The sequence below is a fragment of the Pocillopora verrucosa genome, chromosome 7, assembly GCF_036669915.1.
Source record: "Pocillopora verrucosa isolate sample1 chromosome 7, ASM3666991v2, whole genome shotgun sequence".
NCBI lineage: Eukaryota > Metazoa > Cnidaria > Anthozoa > Scleractinia > Pocilloporidae > Pocillopora > Pocillopora verrucosa.
The window spans coordinates 4,040,370-4,064,552 of record NC_089318.1 but is presented as its reverse complement, the minus strand read 5'-3'; the positions used below and the strand labels follow the sequence as shown (position 1 = coordinate 4,064,552).

At 40.5% G+C, this 24,183-nt stretch overlaps 2 protein-coding genes across 2 annotated transcripts; both read right to left on the bottom strand.

Moving 5' to 3' along the window:
* Positions 1–208: 208 nt before the first annotated feature.
* On the bottom strand, positions 209–17,598 carry LOC131789097 (ral GTPase-activating protein subunit beta). The gene is made up of 24 exons (XM_059106173.2): positions 17,487–17,598; positions 15,813–17,326; positions 15,192–15,360; positions 14,866–15,008; positions 12,514–12,611; positions 11,516–11,677; positions 10,866–11,087; positions 10,217–10,375; positions 9,319–9,485; positions 8,486–8,557; positions 8,231–8,270; positions 7,830–7,909; positions 7,286–7,384; positions 6,774–6,855; positions 6,255–6,346; positions 5,633–5,760; positions 5,423–5,510; positions 5,144–5,235; positions 4,487–4,559; positions 3,564–3,740; positions 2,558–3,154; positions 1,550–1,833; positions 1,343–1,459; positions 209–1,107 (listed from the first exon to the last, which is right to left on the bottom strand). Exons 2-24 carry the CDS (start codon positions 17,315–17,317, stop codon positions 990–992), a joined length of 4,764 nt encoding a protein of 1,587 aa, XP_058962156.2. The 5' UTR covers positions 17,318–17,326; positions 17,487–17,598; the 3' UTR covers positions 209–989.
* A 698-nt stretch (positions 17,599–18,296) lies between these two features.
* LOC131789138 (uncharacterized) lies at positions 18,297–24,080 on the bottom strand. The gene is made up of 5 exons (XM_059106210.2): positions 23,391–24,080; positions 22,395–22,620; positions 20,951–21,235; positions 19,909–20,099; positions 18,297–19,746 (listed from the first exon to the last, which is right to left on the bottom strand). The coding sequence occupies exons 1-5, from the start codon at positions 23,988–23,990 to the stop codon at positions 18,973–18,975; spliced, it is 2,076 nt and encodes a 691-aa protein (XP_058962193.2). The 5' UTR covers positions 23,991–24,080; the 3' UTR covers positions 18,297–18,972.
* Between the last annotated feature and the right edge of the window lie 103 nt (positions 24,081–24,183).

The window sequence follows — 24,183 nt, the reverse complement described above, 5'->3', positions numbered from 1 at the left end:
GTTTAATATTAGTACTTTATATTAAAAAAAGTCAAAAATTCTGGTGCACTCCTCTCCTAGTAATGTTCGCTTTGATTACACAATTACACTCGTTACACACTAACAGGCGTATTTAAATGTTTCTGAATCCTCTCCGGATTAGTCCCAGTCCTCGTATAAATAAATTACTAATTGGGCAAATCAGGAATAGCAGGTCAAGAATAGAACCCTATGTTATAACTGTGTTTATTGCCTTGTAATCGACATAACGTACTTTAACACCAGTTTTTGCTATCAAGTCAAAGATAGTGCTATTGACGTCTTTTGACGTGCTCAACTATCAAATAAATGTATTTACGGGAAAATCTTGAAAGCGCACCATGGAAACTAGTACGAGCGCGGGCTCACTGACCGAACAGCGGTTGGTAACAAAACTTTGCCACATTCTTGAGACTAGGGGTCAACTTGCATATTTATCCTGGATATCTCGTACTTTCAGTCGTCTTAAATAAGTTTTATTGGTCGTAGGAGGTTTGAAATTGGAGACTATGGAGCTGAAGGAAGCGAGGAATCAATACTGGCCAATTAACTCAAAGTATCTGTGCACTGAAAGGATAACTCGTCCTCACTCCAAAGTTCTGTTTCACTGACTCATAAAAACACACTGTTCGGAGATCAGAAGACAAACTCTTTGGATTGATTTGTGATTGATTCACAGGATGCTGATAAAGCGCTTTACGATTAGAGTGTCGTAAAAACTAAATCAAAGCAGTAACGAAGAAAGGCAAATACGTTTAGACCAAATGTGAATTCAAAGTAAAAAAAACAATAACAAAAATAACCAAACAGCCCAAAGCGCGGGAAAACGCAGGCGACCAAGTCGTGATTGTTTAGTTTTGCATATGATTGGTTGAGAAAGTGGACCAATCCCAGAGCGAAGTAAAGTAAAACCAAAGCAATCCCGGATGACTTTCGGAACACAATTTAAATCTCCTCTAGCATGAGCAAAACTATTTAACTCCATTTCGAAACAGTGATACATAAAAATCAGGAACCGAATATTGATGACGGAATTTCTTGACTATGTCTTGAATCTTCAGTTTACGGCAAACCTGAGGAGGGGAATATCTGCAAAATGAAAAATAAAATTACTTTCACACCAACGGTATTACGCTCAAAAAAATAATTCATAGTACAAACAAACAAAAACCACAACAAAGGACGGCAAATGAAAAAGAAACAAAGCAAAAACAGAGAAGAACATTACAAGAACAAACAAAACAGAATCAATAACAAAACCAACAAACACAAAAACAGACAAACAAAACAAAGCCAAAACGAAAAAATCTCAAAGTCAACTTACGTATCAATCTCCAGCCTGCGCCGTCGACGAATGTTGAGAGCGGTCTGTCGCACCATGGTACCCAGGACTCGGCGGCTAACTACCATACCGTCTACGAGTGGTCCGCCAATAGGAGACCTAACATGATATTAAGAAAAGTTCGTAGATTAGAAACACGCCTATTCGTAAATTTGACATTCGCTGAGGCATTAAGAAGGTGTTATTTACCTGATGGTGGACCTGATATGAATGCGGTACAGACCGCTCCTGAGATGGTGAATGAAGATTACTACCGTTTCTTTATCGAACAAACTTCGAGTTGAATCACTGCAACAGATGTCAAACTCCATTAACAGATCATCCACGGGGAACTGCGCATGATCCTCAAATCGCTCCAGCCACGCCACCACTACGTTTGTCTCCGACGAGGTATTGTGGGTGCTTAATCTGGACAGCGGTCGACTGTCTAAGGACAAGGAATGCCCGAGAGTTGACATGGTCCGATGTTGGAACTGAAAGCGAAAAAAAAAACAAAACCTATTATGACAAAGTAACAAACATGTCACCGTTTGATTTGCCTTTGGTGATCACCCATGGAAAAGCACCCTAAACCACTCGTTACCAGAGGCACTACGCAAAGCAGAGACAGTACACAAATAGAAGTCTTAGCCACTTTTCATCACAAGATCTGGTCCCGGTCGTTGGAGGGGTGGATAAAGCTATACAAAAAATTAAACTCATATCCGGTGGTAAGCGTAGCACGTCTTGTGAGCGCTTCGGACATTTTTCCTTTTTTTTTTTTCGATTTCTCATTGACCCCCGGGTAATGTTTTCCTTCCTATGATTGGCTGTCGTGATTGCTCAATCGAAAAGTGCTTTAGCCTAAAAAACCTTGCGGAATGATCTTACTATACCAAATTGTCTTGTCTGCAAAACAGCCTAGAAATGATCTAGAAAGAAGTATAACCAAAAGCTAACTACACCAGGCAAAAACTAATAAGGTATTTTCAACGTTTTTCAAAATCTGTGCCAAACTTAAACGTATTCTCCCACGTTTTTCACTTTGGCAAATTCTTTAAACTGATTCAATCTCCACGTTGCTATTCATTCTTACTTAGCACTGACAGATAAAAAATGTTGCCTTCAAAATCACACGTTCGAGGGTTGTATCAAGAGGCTTTCTTCACCTGTTTGTGAGAAAAGAACAAGGAAAATTATTTGTTTCAGCCAATTTACCTCGTATCCAGGCCCTTCCGACACTTTCCGAGAAAATTTGCTTCTGACATCGAATTGACTGCCACCACCACTGCTAATAGTTTCCAGGCTTCCCGTGCTGCCCGATCGAGTCCTTTTTCTCGGTGCATACCCCAGATCTTCCCAACTCTCAGCATGTGAAGCCATATGGCGGAAACGCTGATAACTTGGTAACAAAGAAGGAACAATGAACGCAACCTCGCAGCTCACGTCTGCAAAATAAAATATTTCGTCGGCCATCTTTTCTAGAGGCACACGAGTAGCAGTAGAATTCATCGCTGGAGAATCTTTTCCGCTACTGGAGGCTTTGCTATCAAAACTGTCGAGACAGGATGTGTATCTATCGCTACTGTTGCCAGATATGTCTCGTTCTTCGCTGCTTGTAAGAGTCGAGACGCTTTGAGAGGACTGGAGAGGACTGTCACGCTGGCGCAGCGTGACAGTGTCGTCATCATTTCTGTTTCGGTTCCAAGCCTCTTGGATGTTTCCCGACCATCCTGGGTGCGAGGCTACATCAACAGGCCATCCCAGGGAAAGCAAAAACTCTCTGAAAGCTTTTGAGTGCTTACAGGTGTTAATCTGTGATAATAAAATGAACAGAAATGACATTGCAGACGAATCACAACTCAGAAGAAGAATTTTGGAACCACTCTCGAGGAAATAAAAAGGGAAAATAAGGAAAAATATTCATAAAATGGAAAGCTGATATGCGCAAGAAACTCGGAGCCGATAAAAAGCGAAGCGCGTGAGATTACGCAAAGCATGGGAAACCAATACAGACGACCAGCGAGTGCGAGACATGAGGCGATGCAAAGCGCGGGAAAACACATGACCATTGCCAACGCGGAAGAAGCCTGAGGCGAAACAAAGCGCGGGAAAGCACATCACCAACGGCGAAGATCTACATCAGGTAACCTAAAGATCAGTACTTCATTTCTTTCAAAAGTATTGCAGCATGCAGTTCTGTTTCACTTCATTGATGTCTCACCTGGTTTTCTATTATTTCGTGGGCGTTTCCCTGCTCTGCTTTCACGTAGAACACCAGTACAGTATCTTGTGTGCGGGTGGAGACCTGATCCAGTTCCTCTAGAGCTTTAGAGAGTCCCTCTGATGTGGAGTTTAGCGCTAACAGGCTCGCCTCCTCAAATGGTCGGATAGGATTTCCCTGGAAAGGTAAACAAACAAAGTGAAGAAATTTGATTTAGCAACGGTTTATACTCCACTGATTCCAGGTCAAATTGCAGCTTGTGACATTAATTGTCGTGGATGAAGAAAACGGAAGAATCATAAAATTCTTGCAGAGCAAGGACGAGCGCCAGCATCAATGCCACTTCTCATAAGACTTCAAGCCCGCGAAAAGAATTCAGGGAGCGCTTCCATTGCAGCACACTTTTCCGGTCTGAAGGGAGCTATAAAGGAAATCTATTTTTTTCTAAGCCTCGTTTATGTTCAAAAAAGGATACTAGTGTTATCAAATTTATAGTTACACTTCATTCCCTTTGGTATCAGTAATTCTCAACTCTGATATCATGTTTACTGATAGTCTAATGAAATTCTGTTTTTATGGCAACGCCTGAGGAAGACAGATACTTTTACAATACAAAGGTAAAAAATAATAATATTTCGCAACTCTAATTTCTTGAAGTCACATAACCAGGTCAACTCAGTGTCAGAGCCTTACAATTGTCGCAGATCGATGGCAAAAAACATTTTTTGTTTAAACTGGGGGCAAGCAAATCTGTGTAACATGCATAGACCTTCGCCGTCTTCATCAATGTGTTTATCAAAGGTTATAAAGGACTGGGGAAAAGTGAAGCCATAAATTGTCATCTTGTTAAAAACTCAAAGATATCTCTAACCATACGTTGGGTATTCACAGCAAACAATACATAAAGTCTTGGCTTTGTTTACCTTCAGTCCTTCAATGGTAAGCAGTCCAAAGTGGGATAACAGCAAACGAGACGGACTAAAATCCTGACACGGCCTGCAAAGTGGTACAAGTGTTCGAGGCATGATTATCGTTTAGGTGCATTGCAAGTGTCATTATAGGAGCACATCTTAGTTCAATACACTAACGATAGCATACCAGGCCTCCCCTCCCCCCTCTTCCTTCACCCTAACTCACCCGCGGTCATAATTTCTATATAAGAATTCAAAATGGTGGTCACTCTTTCCGCGAACAAAGTACCATGTGATCACTCTCTGAAAATAGGCCGGTTACACAAGCTATCTATGCACTATAACAGAATTATTTGCAATTGTTACGTATCGCCTCTGTACACAGCAAGCGCTAAATGAGCTTAAAGAGGGTATGGAACACATCAGTCCTTAAACAATACGAAGTTACCAAGGCCCGTTTCTCGGAGGCCGATTACCACTAACCCAAAGTTTGAATTTTAGTCTGGGTGTATTGATTCCTTAGTTCAAAAGCCTTTTTGGGATAGTTTTATCAATTATTTGTAGAGCATCCAATCATCAAATTCTAAGAAGAAGAAAAACCTTAGTATTTTTTTTTTAAAAGCTTCCCCTCCTTTGCCCCCTTCCCGCGTTCCCATCGTGCATGTTTACCGGGGTGGTTTGATTTCTGTCTTTTCATCGGGAAACTTCACCCTGGCTTCTTCCTCGTCTAGTTTTGACTGGGCAACAGTTTCATGTTCCAGCTGATGAAAGAAAATTCAAAAATTTATTTTAAAAGATTTTAGTGAAAGCCTCCAATTCTGGACGAAAATTTCTGGTCGTAGTTGTTCAGATAATGACATTGATCCAACCTAGAGGCAAATACTGGCAAAATGAAAGTCATACACTAACAGAATTATAAAACGAAACACTAGGCCTTTCTAATCTAACCTGTTTCTGCATCAGTGTCCGCATATGATCCTGTACTTCACTTAACTTCGCATCCAGAATTTGGTCGAGTTCTGGTATACTGCGGTCCCTAAATCAACCAAAGAGAAAAAAGGAAAATGGACTAAATGATGCAGCTCATTTGATACAATCAATGCATAGTATTCCTTCACGCTACGTCCTCTCCTTTAACCAATTAGCTTGTTTGCTTACGCTTTAGTAAGAGGCACTGAATCCACAGCCTCAGGAAAGGCCCTGTGTTTAAGGTTCAGTGGCGAGCGAGGCTGAGTTTTGTCTGGCGACGGACGGCCTGGGTCCTTCAAGTGGGCCTCTATGAGGTCCTAGCACAAAATAAAATGACAACGAAATTAAAAAAAAAGTAAATAAGAGATTCTAGTTGGTGAGCTGCAATTTAAAAAATTGCAGAAAAAATCAACATCAGATCTCAGATTTATTCAATTTTAACCCGTATTTCAACAAAGGAATTCTTAGTTTCAACAACCAACAGACACAAACGCATTCATGGCGACGAATAACGCGAATCAAATTCCTAAAATCGTTTTACATTACGTCCTTAACGTCCTTGCACTGCACAGATGTGGCTTAACTTAAAAGGACTTATCCATCCGCCATCGTTAAGTAAACGTAACCAAGTGAATTCAACAAAGTCACATACGGGCTTTTCTCAAGAAGTTGGACGTACTCACAGCGAAATGAAGGAGGTGGACAACCAGAAGGCAATCTAACTATGTGGCTATGACCTGGAGGGGCATCTCACCTTTATACAATAACTGATTAGAGGTAAATATGCAAACTTTTAATCAAATAACCGTACATTTTTCTCCCTAGAGAACTGTCGTAACTGCATGGTCCAGACATATCGACCAGCAGGGCCACGTATAACTGATGACAAAGCCGGTAACGGGTCTGGAAAATAAATACATAAGAAAACGATTAAAAAAAACGACGTACAGAGGGGATAACATGCAGTGCAGTACATTAGATACGGAAGTCACCTTATTTTGGCGAAAAAACGCGATAGCCATTAACAATGCAGGACGAGTTTTTGCCGCGGCGATAATGACGTAGTGGCAGGAACAACGGCAGCAATTTTATAGTCTTTCAATCAGGAAACGGCGCAATTACTTAAAATAACAGTCGATGTGCAAATGATCCTATGTTTTCAGAGTATTTCAAGGAATCCATATTGAGTTGTGCTATTCTTACACCCTTTAATTCAGAGAGCATTAAGGGCGTGGCTACTAAGGTCCCAAGCTGCAGCACTCTCCTGTTGAAACTCCAACCTCCACTACGATCTTGAGTAACATTACAGAGAAGGAGAGCGGTTAAATACCTTTATCTCTTAAAGATTCTTCCAGTAATCCCATGATAATGCAACTGTCCTGTATCACATAGTACTGGAATTTGCGACGGGTCTAAATTGAAAATATTGCAAAGAAGACGCCTGAAAATTTTAAGGCTTTATCGTAGGCGCATATCTCTTAGGGAGCCAAGGACCCTCTCAAATATGCCTCGTTCCCAAAATGAGGCTTCGTAGCTCTGTTGGTTAACATCTAACAAGAATCTTAGATTTTGACCTTCTAATTTCATTTTTTTAGAATCCCACTTTTTTATTAATAATATTGCATGTAAATTATTATCATTAATAATTTACATGTTCATAAATTTTTCTAATAAAGAGGACGTTCAGTAGAAATCGGTGAAGGAAGTCAAACGAAATCATGAAACGTTGCGTGAGCCTGAGCTGTCATGAAATATACTGCAGGAAGCGTGACACTTTGCAAGCATTACTTAAAAGTCTACTCAAAATATTTTCATAAAAGACCGCGGTATTTCTGAATTTACCTCTTTTGATGAATCATTCGACTGAACGTGCTTCAAAACCCATTCCTCATCTAGCAGAGACGATAACGCTGCCGGACCGCACGGGGATGGAAAAGCTCCCTATTAAAGACAGATTTATCAAGAGGTCGGAGGTGAATCATCAGCGTGATGGTAAGATGCGATCAATTTGGCCACAATCGCGGACTAAACCTGCTCAGACCATTTCGTCAGACATGTGATAGCTTCATCGGAAAAAATATTACTCCTTAACACGATAAAGATACCGATTTCGCCTTTCCTTTCTCGATGTTTTTTAAACTAATAAACCTACATTTGTTTTTCGAGGAAATATAACACATTAAACCACAAGGTAAGAGGGAAAGAGGGCAGGAAAAGTCGGATCAAAAAATTGGGTTCGCGATTCTTGATGTCTGAACAAAAAACGCGCGTATTCTAGGAAGACATCCATAACGACTTTGAACAAGGGCACATACAAAATACACAGGGAACTTCATCCTTACAAGCTGGTCATACAGGAAGCCATGACCGGACAGTGATAACATACCAAGTGTTCCATAATGACTGTAAGCATTCCTTCAGCAGCTTCTCTTACACGGAATGAAACTGGTTTTAATTCTTTGTCACCTGAAAGACGCACGAACGTTACCTTGTGAGCAAAATAACTGGAGAGCATTCGGAAAGCTAGTGAATTGAAGAAGCGTGCTTCAAGGCTGATGAGGACGATTTTTTCCTTCAGCTATTTCTTCTTCAGGGAGACTACCTAAACGCATTTCTCGTCACTGAAGATAATCTCTCGCATGATATTCGTGGCAGCGAACAACTGTCTCTCAATTGGTTTAATCAATAGCCTTTTTATAATCAACAAAGTAAGACTGTAAAGTTGGCAAAATCATCCAATCGTTTATTTTTCTCGAGGTACTACGGTAGAGATGTCCACTATCATACCTTTCAGACGGGGAGCCGCGTCCGTTCCAAGCTGAGGGTCCTAAGAGGAGGAAAATTAAGACAATTTGTCAAGACAGAGGTTGAACATTTCACACAAGAGAAAGACAAAGAAAAATCTGAATTTGCGACTTTTCTCGCTCTTTACATCATTTGTCTTTCCGTTCTTAGAACCAGCCTCAAAATTTCCCGCAAACGGGTTTGGTTCGGTTGTATCTTTAATAAGCTTGAAACAAATATTTGTAACATTTTACTCACTCTTGAAATTTCGTTCGACTTGCTTCCGGAAATTCCAAGCTCTACCACTTCCATGACGACATGTAAACAGCCCTAGAATGAGATAAAAAATTAATGGGAAGGTATTATTTACACACGTATACACCAAGAAACATTTTACTGGAATACGGAAGTTCCTTACTTCAAAGTACTCCTTTGTTATTAACCTGCACTAAAACAATATTTGCTGACTTTTTATTTGATTTATAGTGATACTGTCTCGTCAACCCAACAAAATACTTTTAGAACTCTGACTAATTTTAAATCAGTGGTTCCATAGGATATCAGTTTGTTAAAGGGCTCTAAACACCACATCGATCAACCGAGTAACAGACTAGCAAAATGATGACTACCGCAATGACTGACTGACCAAACGACTGACAAAGTGACACACTGACTGGCGAACTGACAGACTGACAGACTGACTGAGACATTGACCGTCTGCAAGATTGACTGGCTGACTGAAAGACTGACACACCGATTGACTAAAAGATTGACTGACTGACGGACAGACTGACACCCTGATTGACTGAAAGAATGACTGACAGACTAACACAATGATTGACTGAAAGATTGACTGACTGACAGACAGACTGACACACTGATTGACTGAAAGATTGACTGACCGACAGACAGACTGACACACTGATGGAGTGAAAGATTGACTGAAAAAATAACTGACTGACTAATTAACAGACTGACTAACTTACTGACTGCCTGTTCAACACTGACCGCAAACAGACATACCGACAAACTGATCCACGCAATGACGGACAGACGTATTAGTCAGTCATTACGTCTGTCAGTCTTATTACCTGGCTGTCTAAGAGCCATGGATGCGACATAATCCAAGACTGAAGGCAGCTGAAAGCGGCTACGATCATGGAGTGAAGATCACGTGAGTGGTGTATGGCCTTCTTATTGGCTTGGTAAGTGATGTAATCACACAGCCAGTGGATTGTACTCTTGCACTCACCTTGATCTAAAAATGGAGCAAGCAAATCAAGACCAAGCTACAACTAGGAACTGGACTCACGGTAAAAAAAAAATTGACAAAAGACACCAGTCAGGCTTAAGCGATGATCAAAAGTCATCTAGTACAAGCAGATGTCATGCTACACATATCAACCTGAGCGATACTGCACCCTAGATAAACAAATGAATAAATAAATAAAGTCATCTCTGAGGAAACAAGAGAGCGTAGGAAACAGGAGACAGGACCAAACAATTTAAAAGATCTATAGCTTGCGCCGCCAGGCCCTTATCACTAACGCCGTGGGATTGGAGACGAGTCGGAGATAGTTTTGCCGGGGGTCTAGTACCAGACCGCTCGCACACCTCCCGGCTTGCGTCGCTACAGGCCTCATACGCTCACGCTTATAATAAAAGCCTGCTCATAAGATCTTTTGACGGCAAAATAGGACAAAAACAAACAAACAAACAAATAAAAACGGTTAGTCTGGAGACAGTGACCACTGAGGAAATTAGGACGAGTTTGATTAATTGACTTTGCAATACAACGAAAACATTTTGTTCGGTCATACTTGTTCAATCAAGATTGGTAAATATTGCTAAAGCTCTTCTCTTTTTCATAACGAAGTTTCAGTAAAACTCAGAAAAACACCTTAACTAATATAGAGCAGTATCAAAGACCTTAACCTTTGAAAATAACGCGAATACTTCAAACAGCCAGCAACACAACAAATTACTTACCCAGATGACCCATACTGAGCTTTGCTAAGCCTGACAGAAGCTCAAAGGCAGCCAAAGTGATGTGAACGTCAGTTTTCCAACGACTGCTTCTGATCACAACCAACTTGTTACACAGAAGGTGCGTCAACTGTACAAACAGACCTTGAACAGTTGAGAGGTCTGAAAAAAATTTATTCATTAAAATTAAAATTAAACTTCTGACACAAGCCTCGCGGGACCAAAAATGGAGTCCTCAATGAAGACTCGCACCTCTGCCAGCTTAACAAAACGGTTCAACGTCGAGCATGCGCAGATGGATTTATTTTGGCCAATCGGGAGCAAATTCCTAACAAACAAATGCTGTCACGCAAATTTATGATAGGAAATTGACACTCCCACTGGAAGCAAAGATAAGCGGAAAACTTGAGACTTCCAGAACACAAAGTTTCTTGAACTACGGGTATTCCGTTGAATTGCCATCTTGTTTTGAGCTTCAAAGAAAATATTATACGCAATTCTTATGGGGGTAGCTACTTTTTGCTGAGGGGATAAAGGAGAGGGGGGGGGGTGGGGGCTGTTTTCAGCAGGTCATCACTTCTTTTTAACGGACGGATTGATACTTCAAGACGAATTGACATTTCAGCAAACGCGTTACTATTCCTACACGCACCATAAGATTTGTTGAAAGGCTGACTGTACTGAATCCTGCTGCCACTGTCCACTTCACTTGTACTTCCTGTCTCAGACACTGAGCTGCTTCCAGTGCTTGCTCGGCGCCTGTTTTCCTGGGAGGCCTGTGGCCTTTCCACTCCATGACTTACCGAGTCCATCTTGGGGGAGGAGATCCCAAGGGATTCAGCCGTCTCACTGTCTTGAATTAGCAGAGACATTCCTGTGAATAGATAAATACATAGATTAGTAAATATATAGATGAATTAATTAGAGAGAGAATTTAAGAAAGAGAGCCACATGTTTATCAGTTTTTAACTGTTTAGTGTTACCCTTCGTAGATAAAGTCTTTCTATGAACTATGATATTTGTTATCAATATCATCATTATTGTTATCATTATTGGAGCGCCTCTCGTCCTTGAGTCCACAGCGCTTACCGTTTAGCTAACGCAACTCTCAAAGATAATACAGTGTTGGGAAACCAATCATTGCTGCTACCATGAAGAAGAATGTTCGCAATTTCAGAAGTAGAATTTTTTAATTGCTTGTCAAAGAGGTGAGTTTAAATTCAAGTTTTCCTCCAGCTCCCTGCTAGAAATTTAAAGAAAATAGTATCCTCCAGAATTTAAACTTTTCACTGTATTACAAACCTCCCAAAAGAATCTGAACATTGAATGAGTCCGATTCACACTGAAGAGCTTCTAGCAGCAGTCGAATGAGCCTTGGCTTCAAGGAGATAAATGTCAGGGACTGGTGTTCATCGTGCCCCTCCTGCCTAGCAGTGTGCTTCTTCCTCCATCCTGCTGTCATGTCTACAATAAGAACACAAGAACACATTGCAAAACAGCTTATAACAAAACAAGTTAATTTCAAGACGTACACTGTGTCATACGTGGCCATTTTTAATGCAAAGTGAAGTATGATTTTTCCAATTTTGTGTAAGAACTCATGATAACAATTGGATTGGAACAATTTCAATTGAGTGTCCAAACTAATTAAAGATTGATTTTGTTTTGCATCACTTTGCTATTCATATGATTGGTCCAGAAAACTGATAACTTTGCAGGTACCAATTTAACCTCCTGGGAGGAGAGAAGCACTGTGAAAGTAACAAAAGAGTTATTTTTTCAAGAACAAAACACAATGACCTTTCCAGGTCTCAACACCAGACCTCTCAACACAGGTCCACTGCATTAAGCCATTATGTCTCCCTCTTTCTGAGAAAATTCCCTAACTTTCTCAACTAGTCAGATTCAAAACTAAAACCAAGCATGACTTGGTAACTCGCATTTTCATTTTAGGCAATTTAATCATTTAACTCTCATGTGTGACCAAGACATCATTTCTCCTTACCAAATCAAAACAATATCAAACAGAAAAGGAATGAGAATAAAGAAAAATATCAGCTAGGAGATAATTAGTTTATTCAATACCAATTTTTCAAAACTAACATCATAGGAATTGTGTGGCAGACAGTAAGGAGAATTACTAATAAGATCTTGGGAGTGAGAGATTTAAATGTTTTAACTTGGGATTCTAATTGGTTCCTTTCAAGATTTTCCTTTGCTCTGATTGGCTAATGTGATTACTGTGGTTTCATTTTACAACACTCTGACTATCAATCATGAATCATACTTTCTCATCTAACCTTTTATGTCAAGATCCTGAAAATGCAGCGGTAAGCATAGCATGGATAACAGGAGATGGATGGCAGCTCTTCGAAGCTCAGTAGTGGACACTTTACATCTGAGGGAATCAATGACAGGAAAGGAGAATATCTGAGATCAATTGACAATTAAAGTGGATAAGTTTCCAGAGAGACTGATGTGCTGCATTAATAATGTAAATTAGACATGAGAATTTCTAGTTTCATTCTGATGGAGGGCTTATGCTCAGAACATCAGCTTTAGAAACTCTCGACGGTGGCCAATTTACATTTATCTCAGTTCATAACATCAAATTATCTGATACCAAGATTTTTACACAGTGTGTTTATCTTTTGACACAGTATTCAGGGTTTTCACAGAGAGACATGGTGGCAATGGATTAGTATGAAGTAACTAAAAGTTCTCTGCGTCTGAATATAACTAGGTCAGGAAGTTAAGTAACAATATGACAGTAAGTATATTTATGTTTAGACTTAGGTTCACTTAATGAATTTTTATTACAGTTATCTTCACTATAGAGCTAACTGACTGATCAAGTCACTGAAGGACAGAATAACTAATGGTCTGAAAGACTGACAGATTACTTGACTGTCTGAAGGACAGATGTACCGACACAAAGGCTACATGTAAATGACTGGCTCACTGACTGAAACTAAAGATGGGGCAAACTCTCTCTCTAAGTAATGACTGACAGGTTAACTGGAGGAAGCATGGGCTATAAATCATGATACTAACTGGCTCACAAAAATTGTAACTGACTCAGGGGTTTCAATAGATGTCTAATGCTACCTGTGACCCCCCTTACCACTGTCTGTTTATCCTGTGAGCAAGCTCTTGTGTTTGGTTTTAGCTTTTGGTCCTCTTTCTGAGCACACCTGCCTTTTACACCATCAGTAGCCTTATATAGAAAAGCTACAGAAACCACTTGCTGCAAACTGGCTTACTGATCAACAAAGATACTGGACTAGTGCACATAAACTGACTAACTGCTGTCTATCTGATGGGTTTCAATAACTAACTGCATACCTGTACAAGAAATCACATCTTGCTTCCAAAGTTAATGGTAGATTAAGTGTGGTGACCAAGCTTGGATACAACCCTTTGAGTTTCTGTTCATCTAACCAGGATTGATCACCTGATTTCACTGTCATCAATTCACTAATTATTTGAATGTCCAAAAAAAAAGTTTTTTTGTAATTGATATTTCTGTTAGATCTGAGGAGCAAAACAATTAGCGAAACACATGCATTTTAAAACTTAGAACCAGTTAAAACATCGAACTATTGGTGAAAATCTTAGAGAAAAACAATTTTTGTTTTTTCAGCAGCATTTTATCACAAGTCGCCATAGTGACATCTTAAACTCCCTAATATTAACCCTTTGAGTCCCAGTATTGACCAAGACAGAATTTCTCCTTACACTATCAGTACAATATCAAGCAGACAAGTAATGAGAATAAAGAAAAATATAAATTAGGGGATTATTGGTTGATCCAATACCAAATTCTCCAAACTAACATCGCAAGAACTGTATGGCAGAAAATAAGGAGAATTACCAAATGATGAAACCTTGAGAGTTAAAGGGTGAAGTGTTTAGATGAAGGATCAAGATTTCAGTTCAATGAATATACCCAGATTGTGGGACATTCGGGCTAACAAGCTTATCAATGGACTGACAGAGACATACTGAGTGACTAATTGATAAACTATTCAAGGCTTCTTTTTGGAATGAAGAGAGTAAGTTTCTGTAGAAACTGTGGTGCTGTGTCTGTGAGGGGTAATACAAAATTTGATCTAGTGAGTCGTAGATTGGCCAAGCCAAGCTGCTAGTTTTGAGCCCTCTGGCCACATCAAATTGATTTGATCTAACAAAGGCCTGTTGCTCAAAACATCAGCTTTAGAAACTCTTTATGGTGGTCAATTCACATCCTCAACTTAGTTGAAAAAGTTGTTTCGATGAATGACTGACTGACTGGCTAATCAAATTAAAACAATTATCCCTCATTTTTAATATCTGCTTGCCTGCCTGTTTGTCTGTCTTTCTAACTGTCTAAATGTCATTGCAACTGACTGCTTGACTGACCAACTCCCTGACTGATTGACTGAAATATAACTGTCTCCTGCAATGCCAGATCAATCAATGTCCGTTTTAAAGCCCTCTAAGGGCTTAAGATTCCAAAATTTTAGTTCTAGCTTGCTTATCATACATGTTGGCAATAAAGGCATAGTGATATCAGCATTCATCTTTCAATTCAATCAGCTATAATTGTGTTTATCAGTGAATCTGCTTTCTGCACTACTGCTAAGAACCTGTGTTAAACTTAATTGTTCTACCTGATTTGGATGTCATTTCTTGGCAGCACAGTTTCAAGTGCCATGATAAGGTGTGGTAACAACACCTGGACTCCCTGCAGATCCACTCTCAACAGATTGGCTGAGTTCAGTAATATACTACAGAGCACATGACCAGTGCAGGACTGAAAGATATCATTGAAAAACAATATATCATTATAAAGTGCTACTCATAAGTACCAAAAAAGGTTGTCAAAATTAATTTTCCTGAGGCAGTTGCTATTTTTTGTAATTAGATATCTGGTGGTGAAGATTAAAAAATTGATCTCTCACCAGAAACACCTGTGTTGACCCTGGAATCTTCTTACCTCTGAATATAACAATCCAATGGCCAAGGCTAAATAAAACCGGGAAAGGTAGACAGGGCGAACCTCTTGACCAGAACGATGGCTACAAAAGATGCGACATAGAGCACCATATGCTTCAGCTCTGCCTGGTTCAAATCTGCTGTCCATGGCTTGGCCACCCTTCTCGACACTATAAATTCAAAGTTAACCCTTCAACCTCAAGAAGTGATTACCATATATGTTCTCCCTAGAATATTCAAAGATTATCCATTACACTGGTAACGAGAATACTCAAATTTATCAGGTAGAAGTTGTTATCTTGATTTATAGGTAACTACAAATTCTTGTAAATAATTTACAAGGAAATTTATTGTAGTTAGAGGGGAGAATTAATAATTAGATCTTGGGAGTTTAAGAGTGAATAAAGATACAATAAGTGTAATTTCATGACTTCTATATCACTGTATATACAATAAAAATTTAAAAATGCTTGTGAATCTCAAACATACTGACTCAAATAGGCTGACTGCGTAATTTTACAAAAAAGTAATTCCCACGACATCAGTTGTAGAAATTTTATTTAGAAATGTGATTTTCTGCAGATGTTGAATTTTTCTAAATTTTCAGATACAATTAACGAACCCTGTTTTGATCCCTCCTGCTGTGTCAGCTTGACCAGAATTTGTTATAAACCCATCATATATCTTTCCAAGAGCCTTGAAATTTGCTGCCATGTCCAGTTTTGCAAAAACAGCCTCAAAGAGCCATGCTCCAAACAAATGGAGCACACTATCTCCTGATGGTTTGTGAGCATCAGATTTGAATGAAGTAGAGAATAACAGTGAGGAGGATGATGGAACACTCGCTAACTCTGAGTGGAAGGTCTCAAAATGTGGCAGACTACTGGATGATGCACCACTACTTGGTCTTGATGGCAGGGTTTGAGATCTTGATGCCAAACCAGTGGCATCACTCAAACCTAAAGCCACACCAATACTCAAGGCTTTCTGTTCACGTTTCTTGGTAGTTGGTGGAGTTGCAGTTTTTGTTGGAGCTGGGATTGGTATGTGTTTCACTGGCTCATCCTGAGTTGTTGTGATGGTGAGAAAGGCATTTACAAGGACTGCTACTCCTTTCATTGCTTGTAAGAAGTTCTGTGGAAGTGCCTTCAAACAAGGATGAGAGGAAGGTGTAATCACTTCCTCACTTGACAAAGCAAACTCCTTAAATCTGGGAGTATCACTGATTATCTCTTTCTTGCAAAGATCCACAGGGTTACCAATAATGTGAAGTATCCGGAACCAGCACTGAATGAGGCATTCATCGCCTAAGTTGACTGGCAGTTGGACATCACTCTTCCTGTGGGGTAGAGTAGGAAGGGGAAAGCTAGGACCATACATGTACTGTATGACTCTTCTGGTGAGAGCAAGTGCTGTTCTACTCCAGTGGTTGATCATCGCGCTATGATGACGCCATGACGTGCAAAGCTCATGCAGAGTTTTCCACATTGATGGCGTTGGGAAATGGTGACAGCTGGCATACAACCACACTTCCAGCAAAACACTGATCAGCTTCTCACACAAGAGTTCTGCAAGACCCCCTGTTCTGTTTGGTGGTGACAAGAGCGTGTCATTAATTATCATCAAGGACTTGAGCAAGGTTTCCCATGTTAGCGGCGACATTCTTGCCTCTGAAGCCGTGACTTGAATTGCTTGCAGCACTCTGATACATAACGAAACTTGTAAAGCCAGATTACCCTCTTCTCGCAGGACGAAAAGGTTACGAAAATGCTGAAAGATCTCTTTTGCGTACTTATCTGGCGCTTTCAGCAACGGTTCGGGAATGCCTTTCTTGGGATTTGTAAGCATCGACAACCAGTCTAAGTAAATGTTGACACAACCCTTAACAATTTCGCCATCGCTTTCCGTCATTTGAAGCGTGAGTCCATAACAAAACACTTCCATGACCCAGTCAAACTGTTTCTCAGTATTCAGAGTCGTGTAATCTTGATTCCCCGGTTGTGTCAGAGTTTTCACTACTGTGTGGACAACTTCGCTTCCAACATTAGGAGGAAAACTTTTCAGAACACTCCTGTTGTTACGATCGCGCTGTAGCGTGTTTCGAAGAGAAACCCATTCAGAATACATGGTGAACAACTGCAAGATAAGAGCAAAACGCGAATGTCAGCTTCAAGTATGAAATCTAAAGGATTTGCGATTTCTTTCCTTGGTCTGATTGTTATTGTATTTCTAACCACAAAAGTTTTCGCCTGACATGAAAGAAATCTCAGTGAGCACATTTTATTACTGTACTCACCGATGACAGGAATTGGCGTCTACCTACGAAGTAAAAGGCTGCTCTTTATAGAAAAAGAAAGGCGCAACGTAAATATCACTCGAGCATTCTTCGCCATCTTGTTTTTTTTAGGGAATGTCCGCTGAATTTCATAACGTGACATAAAAATGTCACGCAATACTTGTACTTTCCATATCGACTTGTCTAATAAGTATGCAAATGAAGACATCTCTCAAATACTTGGTATAACGTTTCATTCAGAATTCAAATATCAACTGAGCTGATAACGTAAAATTGGCCAACGTAAAGAGTTTCAAAGCTGACGTTTCACGCGTCAGCCTTTGGTTAGAGCGAAAAGGTAATTTATTCTGACTAACTTTTTCTCCTTTTAAAAGTGTAAAAGTTATTCACAAAAAGTTATTTTTTAAAAGTTGTCAAATGCAAGATCAATCTTCAGCCGTGTTTGTTTTGTTTTGTTCGTTGTTTTAGTCTTACTTTTGCTTGTTTGTTTTACTTCTTTGTTTTCGCTGCTTTATATTTTTGAAAACAAAGCAATTATCCCGTTCGAATGAGTACAGGCAGCCCGGTACGTCATTGATACAAGTAGACCCAACCCTCCCTCTCCCCTCTCAATTCCATACCAAAGTCGATCTCGGATTTGGATAACTGGTCGATGGATTTCATCCTTGGTGGCCCAAGTCCAGAGAGCGTGAACTGAAGGGGAGACGGGAAACAAGTGAGAAGAAGTGACGGAGGAAGGATTTTACTGGCCAAGTTAGTAGAAAATGGCTTTCATTTCTTTTACGCAGTGACATAAAATACAAGTGCAGAATATTTTACACAATCTTTATTGCTGTCTACGAACGAAGCATACACATTAGGGGATGAAACTTTTGCGTCGTTGACCAGAAACAACAAAATTTCATTACTTCAATGAATTAACGCTATTAATCTTTACCATTCTTTTTTTTCTTCTTCTTTCGGCTTCTTACTTCTCAAGGAAAAATTGTAACTCCAAGACTCACATAAAAATGAAATGTGGTTAGCAAGTAGGTGTATGTGTGTTTGTCTTTTTTCTTCTTCTTTTCCTTGACCTCATCAAGTCCGGATAAAATAAACATGTCTTAAAGTATGCTCTTCACCACTACAACCACGAAAAACGTTCAACGAAATAGAGCCAGACAGAATCTTAACGACATTAAAATAAGAGATGGGCGTGAACCTTGAATATTCACCAAAATTAAGAAAACTGACAAACATGCTAGTATTCTGAATTGAGATACAATTTCGATGGTTGTGTAATATAAATCCCAATGGGTTAAAATGGATTTCAAATACGTCACTCTAGGAAAGCTATCAATCTTAAGATCCTACATCATCCAATATTGCTAGACGGTGTCGCATAATATCAGTGTTGAACTAATTGGCCAAGTGTGACCTTTTGGCGATTACTAATACAGTCGTTTCACAATAGTCGTGATTGTCAAAAAAATTATGCAGAGCAAAATCAATACTCTACTCCTTCAACTTCTCCTTCATTATCGATTGCGTTGTATCTGACCCAATCCCTAGCAATCGGGGCATTGAGCATTTCATCAGTGAATCCAAAAGCATCGCACAACGCAAGAGCCTGTGGTGCTACTTCACGACACAGGTCAGCGGTCACCTTCCCCACTTCTGCCCCAGTTTCCGCAGACATCAGCCCCGACGTGGCAAAATAGCCGAGATCTCTCTTAATGACTGTCATCTGGTAGAGATGATGAAGTTTCTTTAGAACTGGCTGCAGACCAGGGTCAGCTTTATCAAGAGCTACACCAAAACATTCACTGATGAGCCGTTCACCATACGAACGTGCAGCAGCTTGGACAAGATCCTGTTCCTGGAACATCCAGGTGTCAAACCTTCCTTCCTTCCCAGCCTTCATCATCTTCTTCCCCAGAGATGTGAACAGTCTGTTCTCACGAGACTTCAACAGGGCCTGAAGGTAAGTGCGGTCACTCAGGTCAGCGCCATCACTTGCTGTACCTTGATCTTTCACTGGTTTAAAAACCATCAACCTTTCAGTGGCAACCTTCTGCATTAAGACCGAGTTGTCACCTTCAGCTGTCATACAAGCATGTGACAGGGCCAAATCAATGCCAAATTTATTGCAGGACAGATAGCCTTGTCCTCCACACCTCTCGCGGCAAGTGCCACCTGTTTCAGATACATGCCAACCAGCAATGGCCTTGATAACACAGCACATGGTCACTACATCTGCATGGTCAGATCCATCTGTAGCCTATGAAGGAAATTTCCATGACATTTTTAGCGTTACTTGGCAAACAGCCCTTTCCTTCAAGACAACATTCATAAAATTTTCCAGACTTCTCTCAAAATAAAATTTCATTTCTCCGAGAACACCTGTCCTCAATGAAATAGAAAAATGCTCCTTCTACTTTACCTGGGAGGCCCAGCAATCCTTGATGTAATGCAATGCAAAATCAATGGCATAAGTGATAGCCAGTAGAGGCATCAGAGCATTCTGTTGGAGCTGATACTTGAGAATAGGTGTGTCAGATTTGCCTTCCGGACCCACTGTCAGACGAGTTGCTGAGTAGCGAAGAGCAATGGCAAGACAAGCTTTTGAAGCACCTGTTACATCAAAATGGATAAACATGAAGCAAGGGGTCAGTCTGCATATATAGCAAAGCCCATAATCTCTAAAAACTATTCACCATTTCTGTAATGTAGATATCTCTGCCCCAAAATCAAACCACAATGAGACATGCAAATGGTTTTAAAGTAGTATTTAACTATTGGGCTAATTAACGAGTCAATTCAAAATATAATTTTTTTTTGGAGCCTGTTTTGGTATACATTTTGAATATTGCACACAGTAGGTTTGTCAAGCACAAAAATTTATGTAATTATTTCTCAAGGACTCCAACTCGTTAACCCTTTTGCAACATCTTATCAGTAATTCTCCTTACTATCTACAATACAATTCTTAAGATGTTAATTCTGGGAATTTGGTTTCTGATCACCTGAAAAAATCCTAATTGGTATTTTTTTTTATTCTAACCACTTGTCTGCTTGATATTGTATTGATATTGTAAGGAGATATTCTGTCTTGGTCACTCGAGGGAGTTAAAAGGACAAGTTGAGCAAGAGTTCAGGAGAATTTAACAATGACCCAAATTTAGCTCCCAGTACAACTTTCGCAAGCCTCCCATCTCCAATTAGCCTTTATAACCCCCTTCCCACCCCCAACATTTACAGATCTGGCCCCAGTGGTATGAAGGTTGGATAATGTAATCCACTGGATAAACTCAAACCAATGGATAACACCATACATTTTGTTGTCACTTATCTGCCAGATTGCTATTTATCTGTTAGATAGCATTATCCACCATTTCTACAACTGGACCCTGAAGTAAGGTAATTCATTCTCCCGGATGACAAGCACACAGGTATCCATTATATGAAGTGTACACAACTTGTACCTTGGGCCATGCTTGCTATACATAAACGCCCAGAGAGAAGTTGGTCTGCCACTGCCAGAAAACGATTTCGGATGCTGCCTTTTATTTTTGTTGTGTACATTCCATCCTCTGCAACATCAGAGGACAAGTTGAGCAGGTTTTCTCTGGGTACACGGACATTGTCAAAGTAGAACTTAGCATTGTCCACTCCATTCAGACCCATTTTATGTCCCATGTCATGAATCTGAACTCCAGGCATCACATTCAGGTCCTTATCCCGAATGGGAACCAGTACACCATGGATACCTGAAATAAGAGAGGTAACCATCTTTAATTTCATAGCTACCATGGCATCCAATAGATATCTGCAAAATCTTTCCATGACACCCTCAGGTAAATGTGCTATGATGACCCTCATGTAACAGGGACGCTATATTATACTCTTATTTTTTTTTTTGCATTGGAAAATATTTGATGATGGTCATGTCCCCAGAAATTAAATATGGTGCATGTACAAATGTATCAATGTGAGAAAAGACCTTCTGACTGGCCTTTCTCAAAGCTGTTTGAGTGTGATAGATATAAAATAGAGTATGGAAAAATGTTCAGTTATCCAGAGGTTGTTCTATTCAACAAATTCTAAAGAAGGAAGGAGAGAAGATAGGAGATAAGGGAGGGGGGGAAGGAGGGAGGAAAGGAGGCAAGGGTGACGGGGAGGTAAGGAGGAAGGAAGGAGGGTGAAAGGGAGGCAAGGAAGAGGGAAGGAGGCTGGAAAGGAGGTGAGGAGGGGGGAAAGAGGGTGGAACGGAGGTAAGGAGGAGGGAAAGAGGGTGGAAGGGAGGTAAGGAGGGGGGAAGGAGGGTGAAAGGGAGGCAAGGAGAAGGGAAGGAAGTAAGGAGGGAAAGGAAGTGGAAAGGAAGTAAGGAGGGGGGAAGGAGGGTGAAAGGGAGGCAAGGAGGAGGGAAGGAGGGTGGAAAGGAGGTAAGGAGGGGGGAAGGGGGGTGAAAAGGAGGCAAGGAGGAGGGAAGGAGGGTGGAGAGGAGGCAAGGAGGAAGGAAGGAAGGTGGAAAGGAGATGAGGAGGAGGGAAGGAGGGTGAAAGGGAGGTGAGGAGGGAGGAAGAAGGGTGGAAGAAAAGTAAGAGGAAGAAAGGAGGAAGGTAAAGAGGAAGGTAAGGAGGAAGGTAAGGAGGAAGGAAGGAGGGTGGAAATGGAAGATGAAGAAGGAAGGAAGGAAGGAAAGAAGGGAGGAGGGTGAAAGGGAAGTAAGGAGTTTGGAAAGGAAGGCAAGGGTGGAAGGAAGGAGGGAGGAAGGGAGGTAAGGAGGAAGGACAAGAGTGAGGGTTGAGGGAAGAAGGAGGTAAAAAGAGACATAAAAAAATTGAAGAAAAGAGAGGAAGAAACAGACAGAGGAACCAACTGACAGGTGTATCACATAACTTGTTAACCCTGGAGTAAAATAGCCACCTTGATTAACGCCATCAATGTACAGTTGTGAGAAGACAACAACATGATGGGCATGACAAGCACCATTGGTGATCCAATATTTCTGTGCCAAAGGAGTTGGTGTGTTGACAATGAACTCCTCTGTCTCCTTGTCATAGGTGGCTGTTGTTTCCATCTGTACTGCATTGTTTCCATAGCCAAGTTCTGTCAGACCAAAGCAGCCCACATCCTCTAGTGTGTCAATACCCTAAATTTGATATACAAGAACATTTCTAAGCATACTTTACATAGGAGGAACAGGTGAAGCCATTATCCAAGTTAATTTCCCTTTCCTGATTCTTTAGTGTTTTTTTTGTTTATTTCCCTTTATGTGCTTACTATGTAAGATAGGATGCCAATGAAGGCGTAAAGAGGAGACCAGGCTTGATTTTGGGAACCCAAGTGATTAGACAAACTGTAACCCTTCACACCCTGACATCAAAATGCATATTCTCCATTCTGCTCTCCATACATCTCCTTAGCTACTGACATAAAGAACTTGTTTAGAAATCAAGAACTCATTGGGTGGAGACCATTTCCTTTATTCTCATGACCTTTATGTGTAATTCAGGGATGATATTGTGAGGAGAAATGAGAGGCTGGTCTCTCTGAGGGGTTCAAGAGTTAAGAAAAACTCTGAAACAGTCTTATAATTTTGGATTTGACTGAAGTGGGCAGCTGATTAGTGGCGAAGTTCTCCTCACAAATAGACAAGTCTGGTCCCCTTGTTTGATTGTGGAAAACAACCTTCTTGTTTACTTACAAGAAGTACCCGTGAAGCTTTGTATGTAAAATGATTTATCAAAAACAAGAAACTGCATGCAGCAATTACCTTAAGCTTAGCAAGATTTCTTCACAACCCAATATCAATTATGTATACAGTTCTTCGATAATTAAAGTAAACAACAGTGAAAACAATAGATTGCCTTTGGGATTACGGCCAATTGTATTGGGGTTATACGGAAATCTTCCCATTACCTTTAACAGCTTGTCATGGTGTCTCTCTGTCCCCAACTTCAACACAGTACCACCAAACAAGTTAAACTGGACCGTCATTTTGGTAGTCATTGCAGCATCCACCACGGCGGCCAGCTCGTGGGCTGCGAAGATCCACAGAGGGTTGTTCCTGAAGTCAAGCACAGATATAAATCCTTGATCGCAGAGTTTCTTCAGTCTTTTCAGGGCCAATTCCCTTTCTTCGTCGATAGAAATGTTGTATTTTGGGGTCATCAGCGGATCTTCTGAGAGAATTTTACGAAACTTCGCTCTTTTCTCTTGGTTGTCGTGATCCAGAAGGAATGTCATTTGCGACACATCAAACGATGCTTTTCCCCATTCATCTCTCAGTTTATATGGATCTAGCTCCAACTCATCTTGTAGTTTCGGAGAATCCAGCTGTGCTGAGGCTGCAGATAGCGAAAAGCTACGAGTATTGTGAAAGTTGGGACGATATTGAGACTGTTTGTTTTGAGCCTCACTACTCGACCGAATGCTCTGCACACAGAGAGCTCTTCGAAGAGAAACTGTAGCAAGGGTACGGTTAAATCCTCTCGCGACAAGTGCACTTGCTGAAAGCATGACAAAACTTGGTAGAGCTGACACTCTGAAAACTTTTCTTCACAGGTAACTGAAGGCCGTAGGACTTTGGTCGTTGTTATCGACGTGACACTTTTTACAGTATGGCATACACAAAGTAATCACTGACACAAAATGGAGATCAGCGGTTGCATTCACTAACCGATTTTGCGTTCATGTATTTACAATAAAGTAT

Coding starts and splice junctions, on each gene's coding strand:
- LOC131789097 (XM_059106173.2), bottom strand. CDS start 17,317: ATGTATTCTGAATGGGTTTCTCTTCGAAACACGCTACAGCGCGATCGT. Junction 7,910..8,230: donor CGCGGCTCCCCGTCTGAAAG/GTATGATAGTGG, acceptor TGCGTCTTTCAG/GTGACAAAGAATTAAAACCA. Junction 5,511..5,632: donor TCAGTGCCTCTTACTAAAGC/GTAAGCAAACAA, acceptor TGGTTGATTTAG/GGACCGCAGTATACCAGAAC.
- LOC131789138 (XM_059106210.2), bottom strand. CDS start 23,990: ATGCTTTCAGCAAGTGCACTTGTCGCGAGAGGATTTAACCGTACCCTT. Junction 22,621..23,390: donor ACCATGACAAGCTGTTAAAG/GTAATGGGAAGA, acceptor TATCAAATTTAG/GGTATTGACACACTAGAGGA. Junction 20,100..20,950: donor TATAGCAAGCATGGCCCAAG/GTACAAGTTGTG, acceptor TTGATGTAACAG/GTGCTTCAAAAGCTTGTCTT.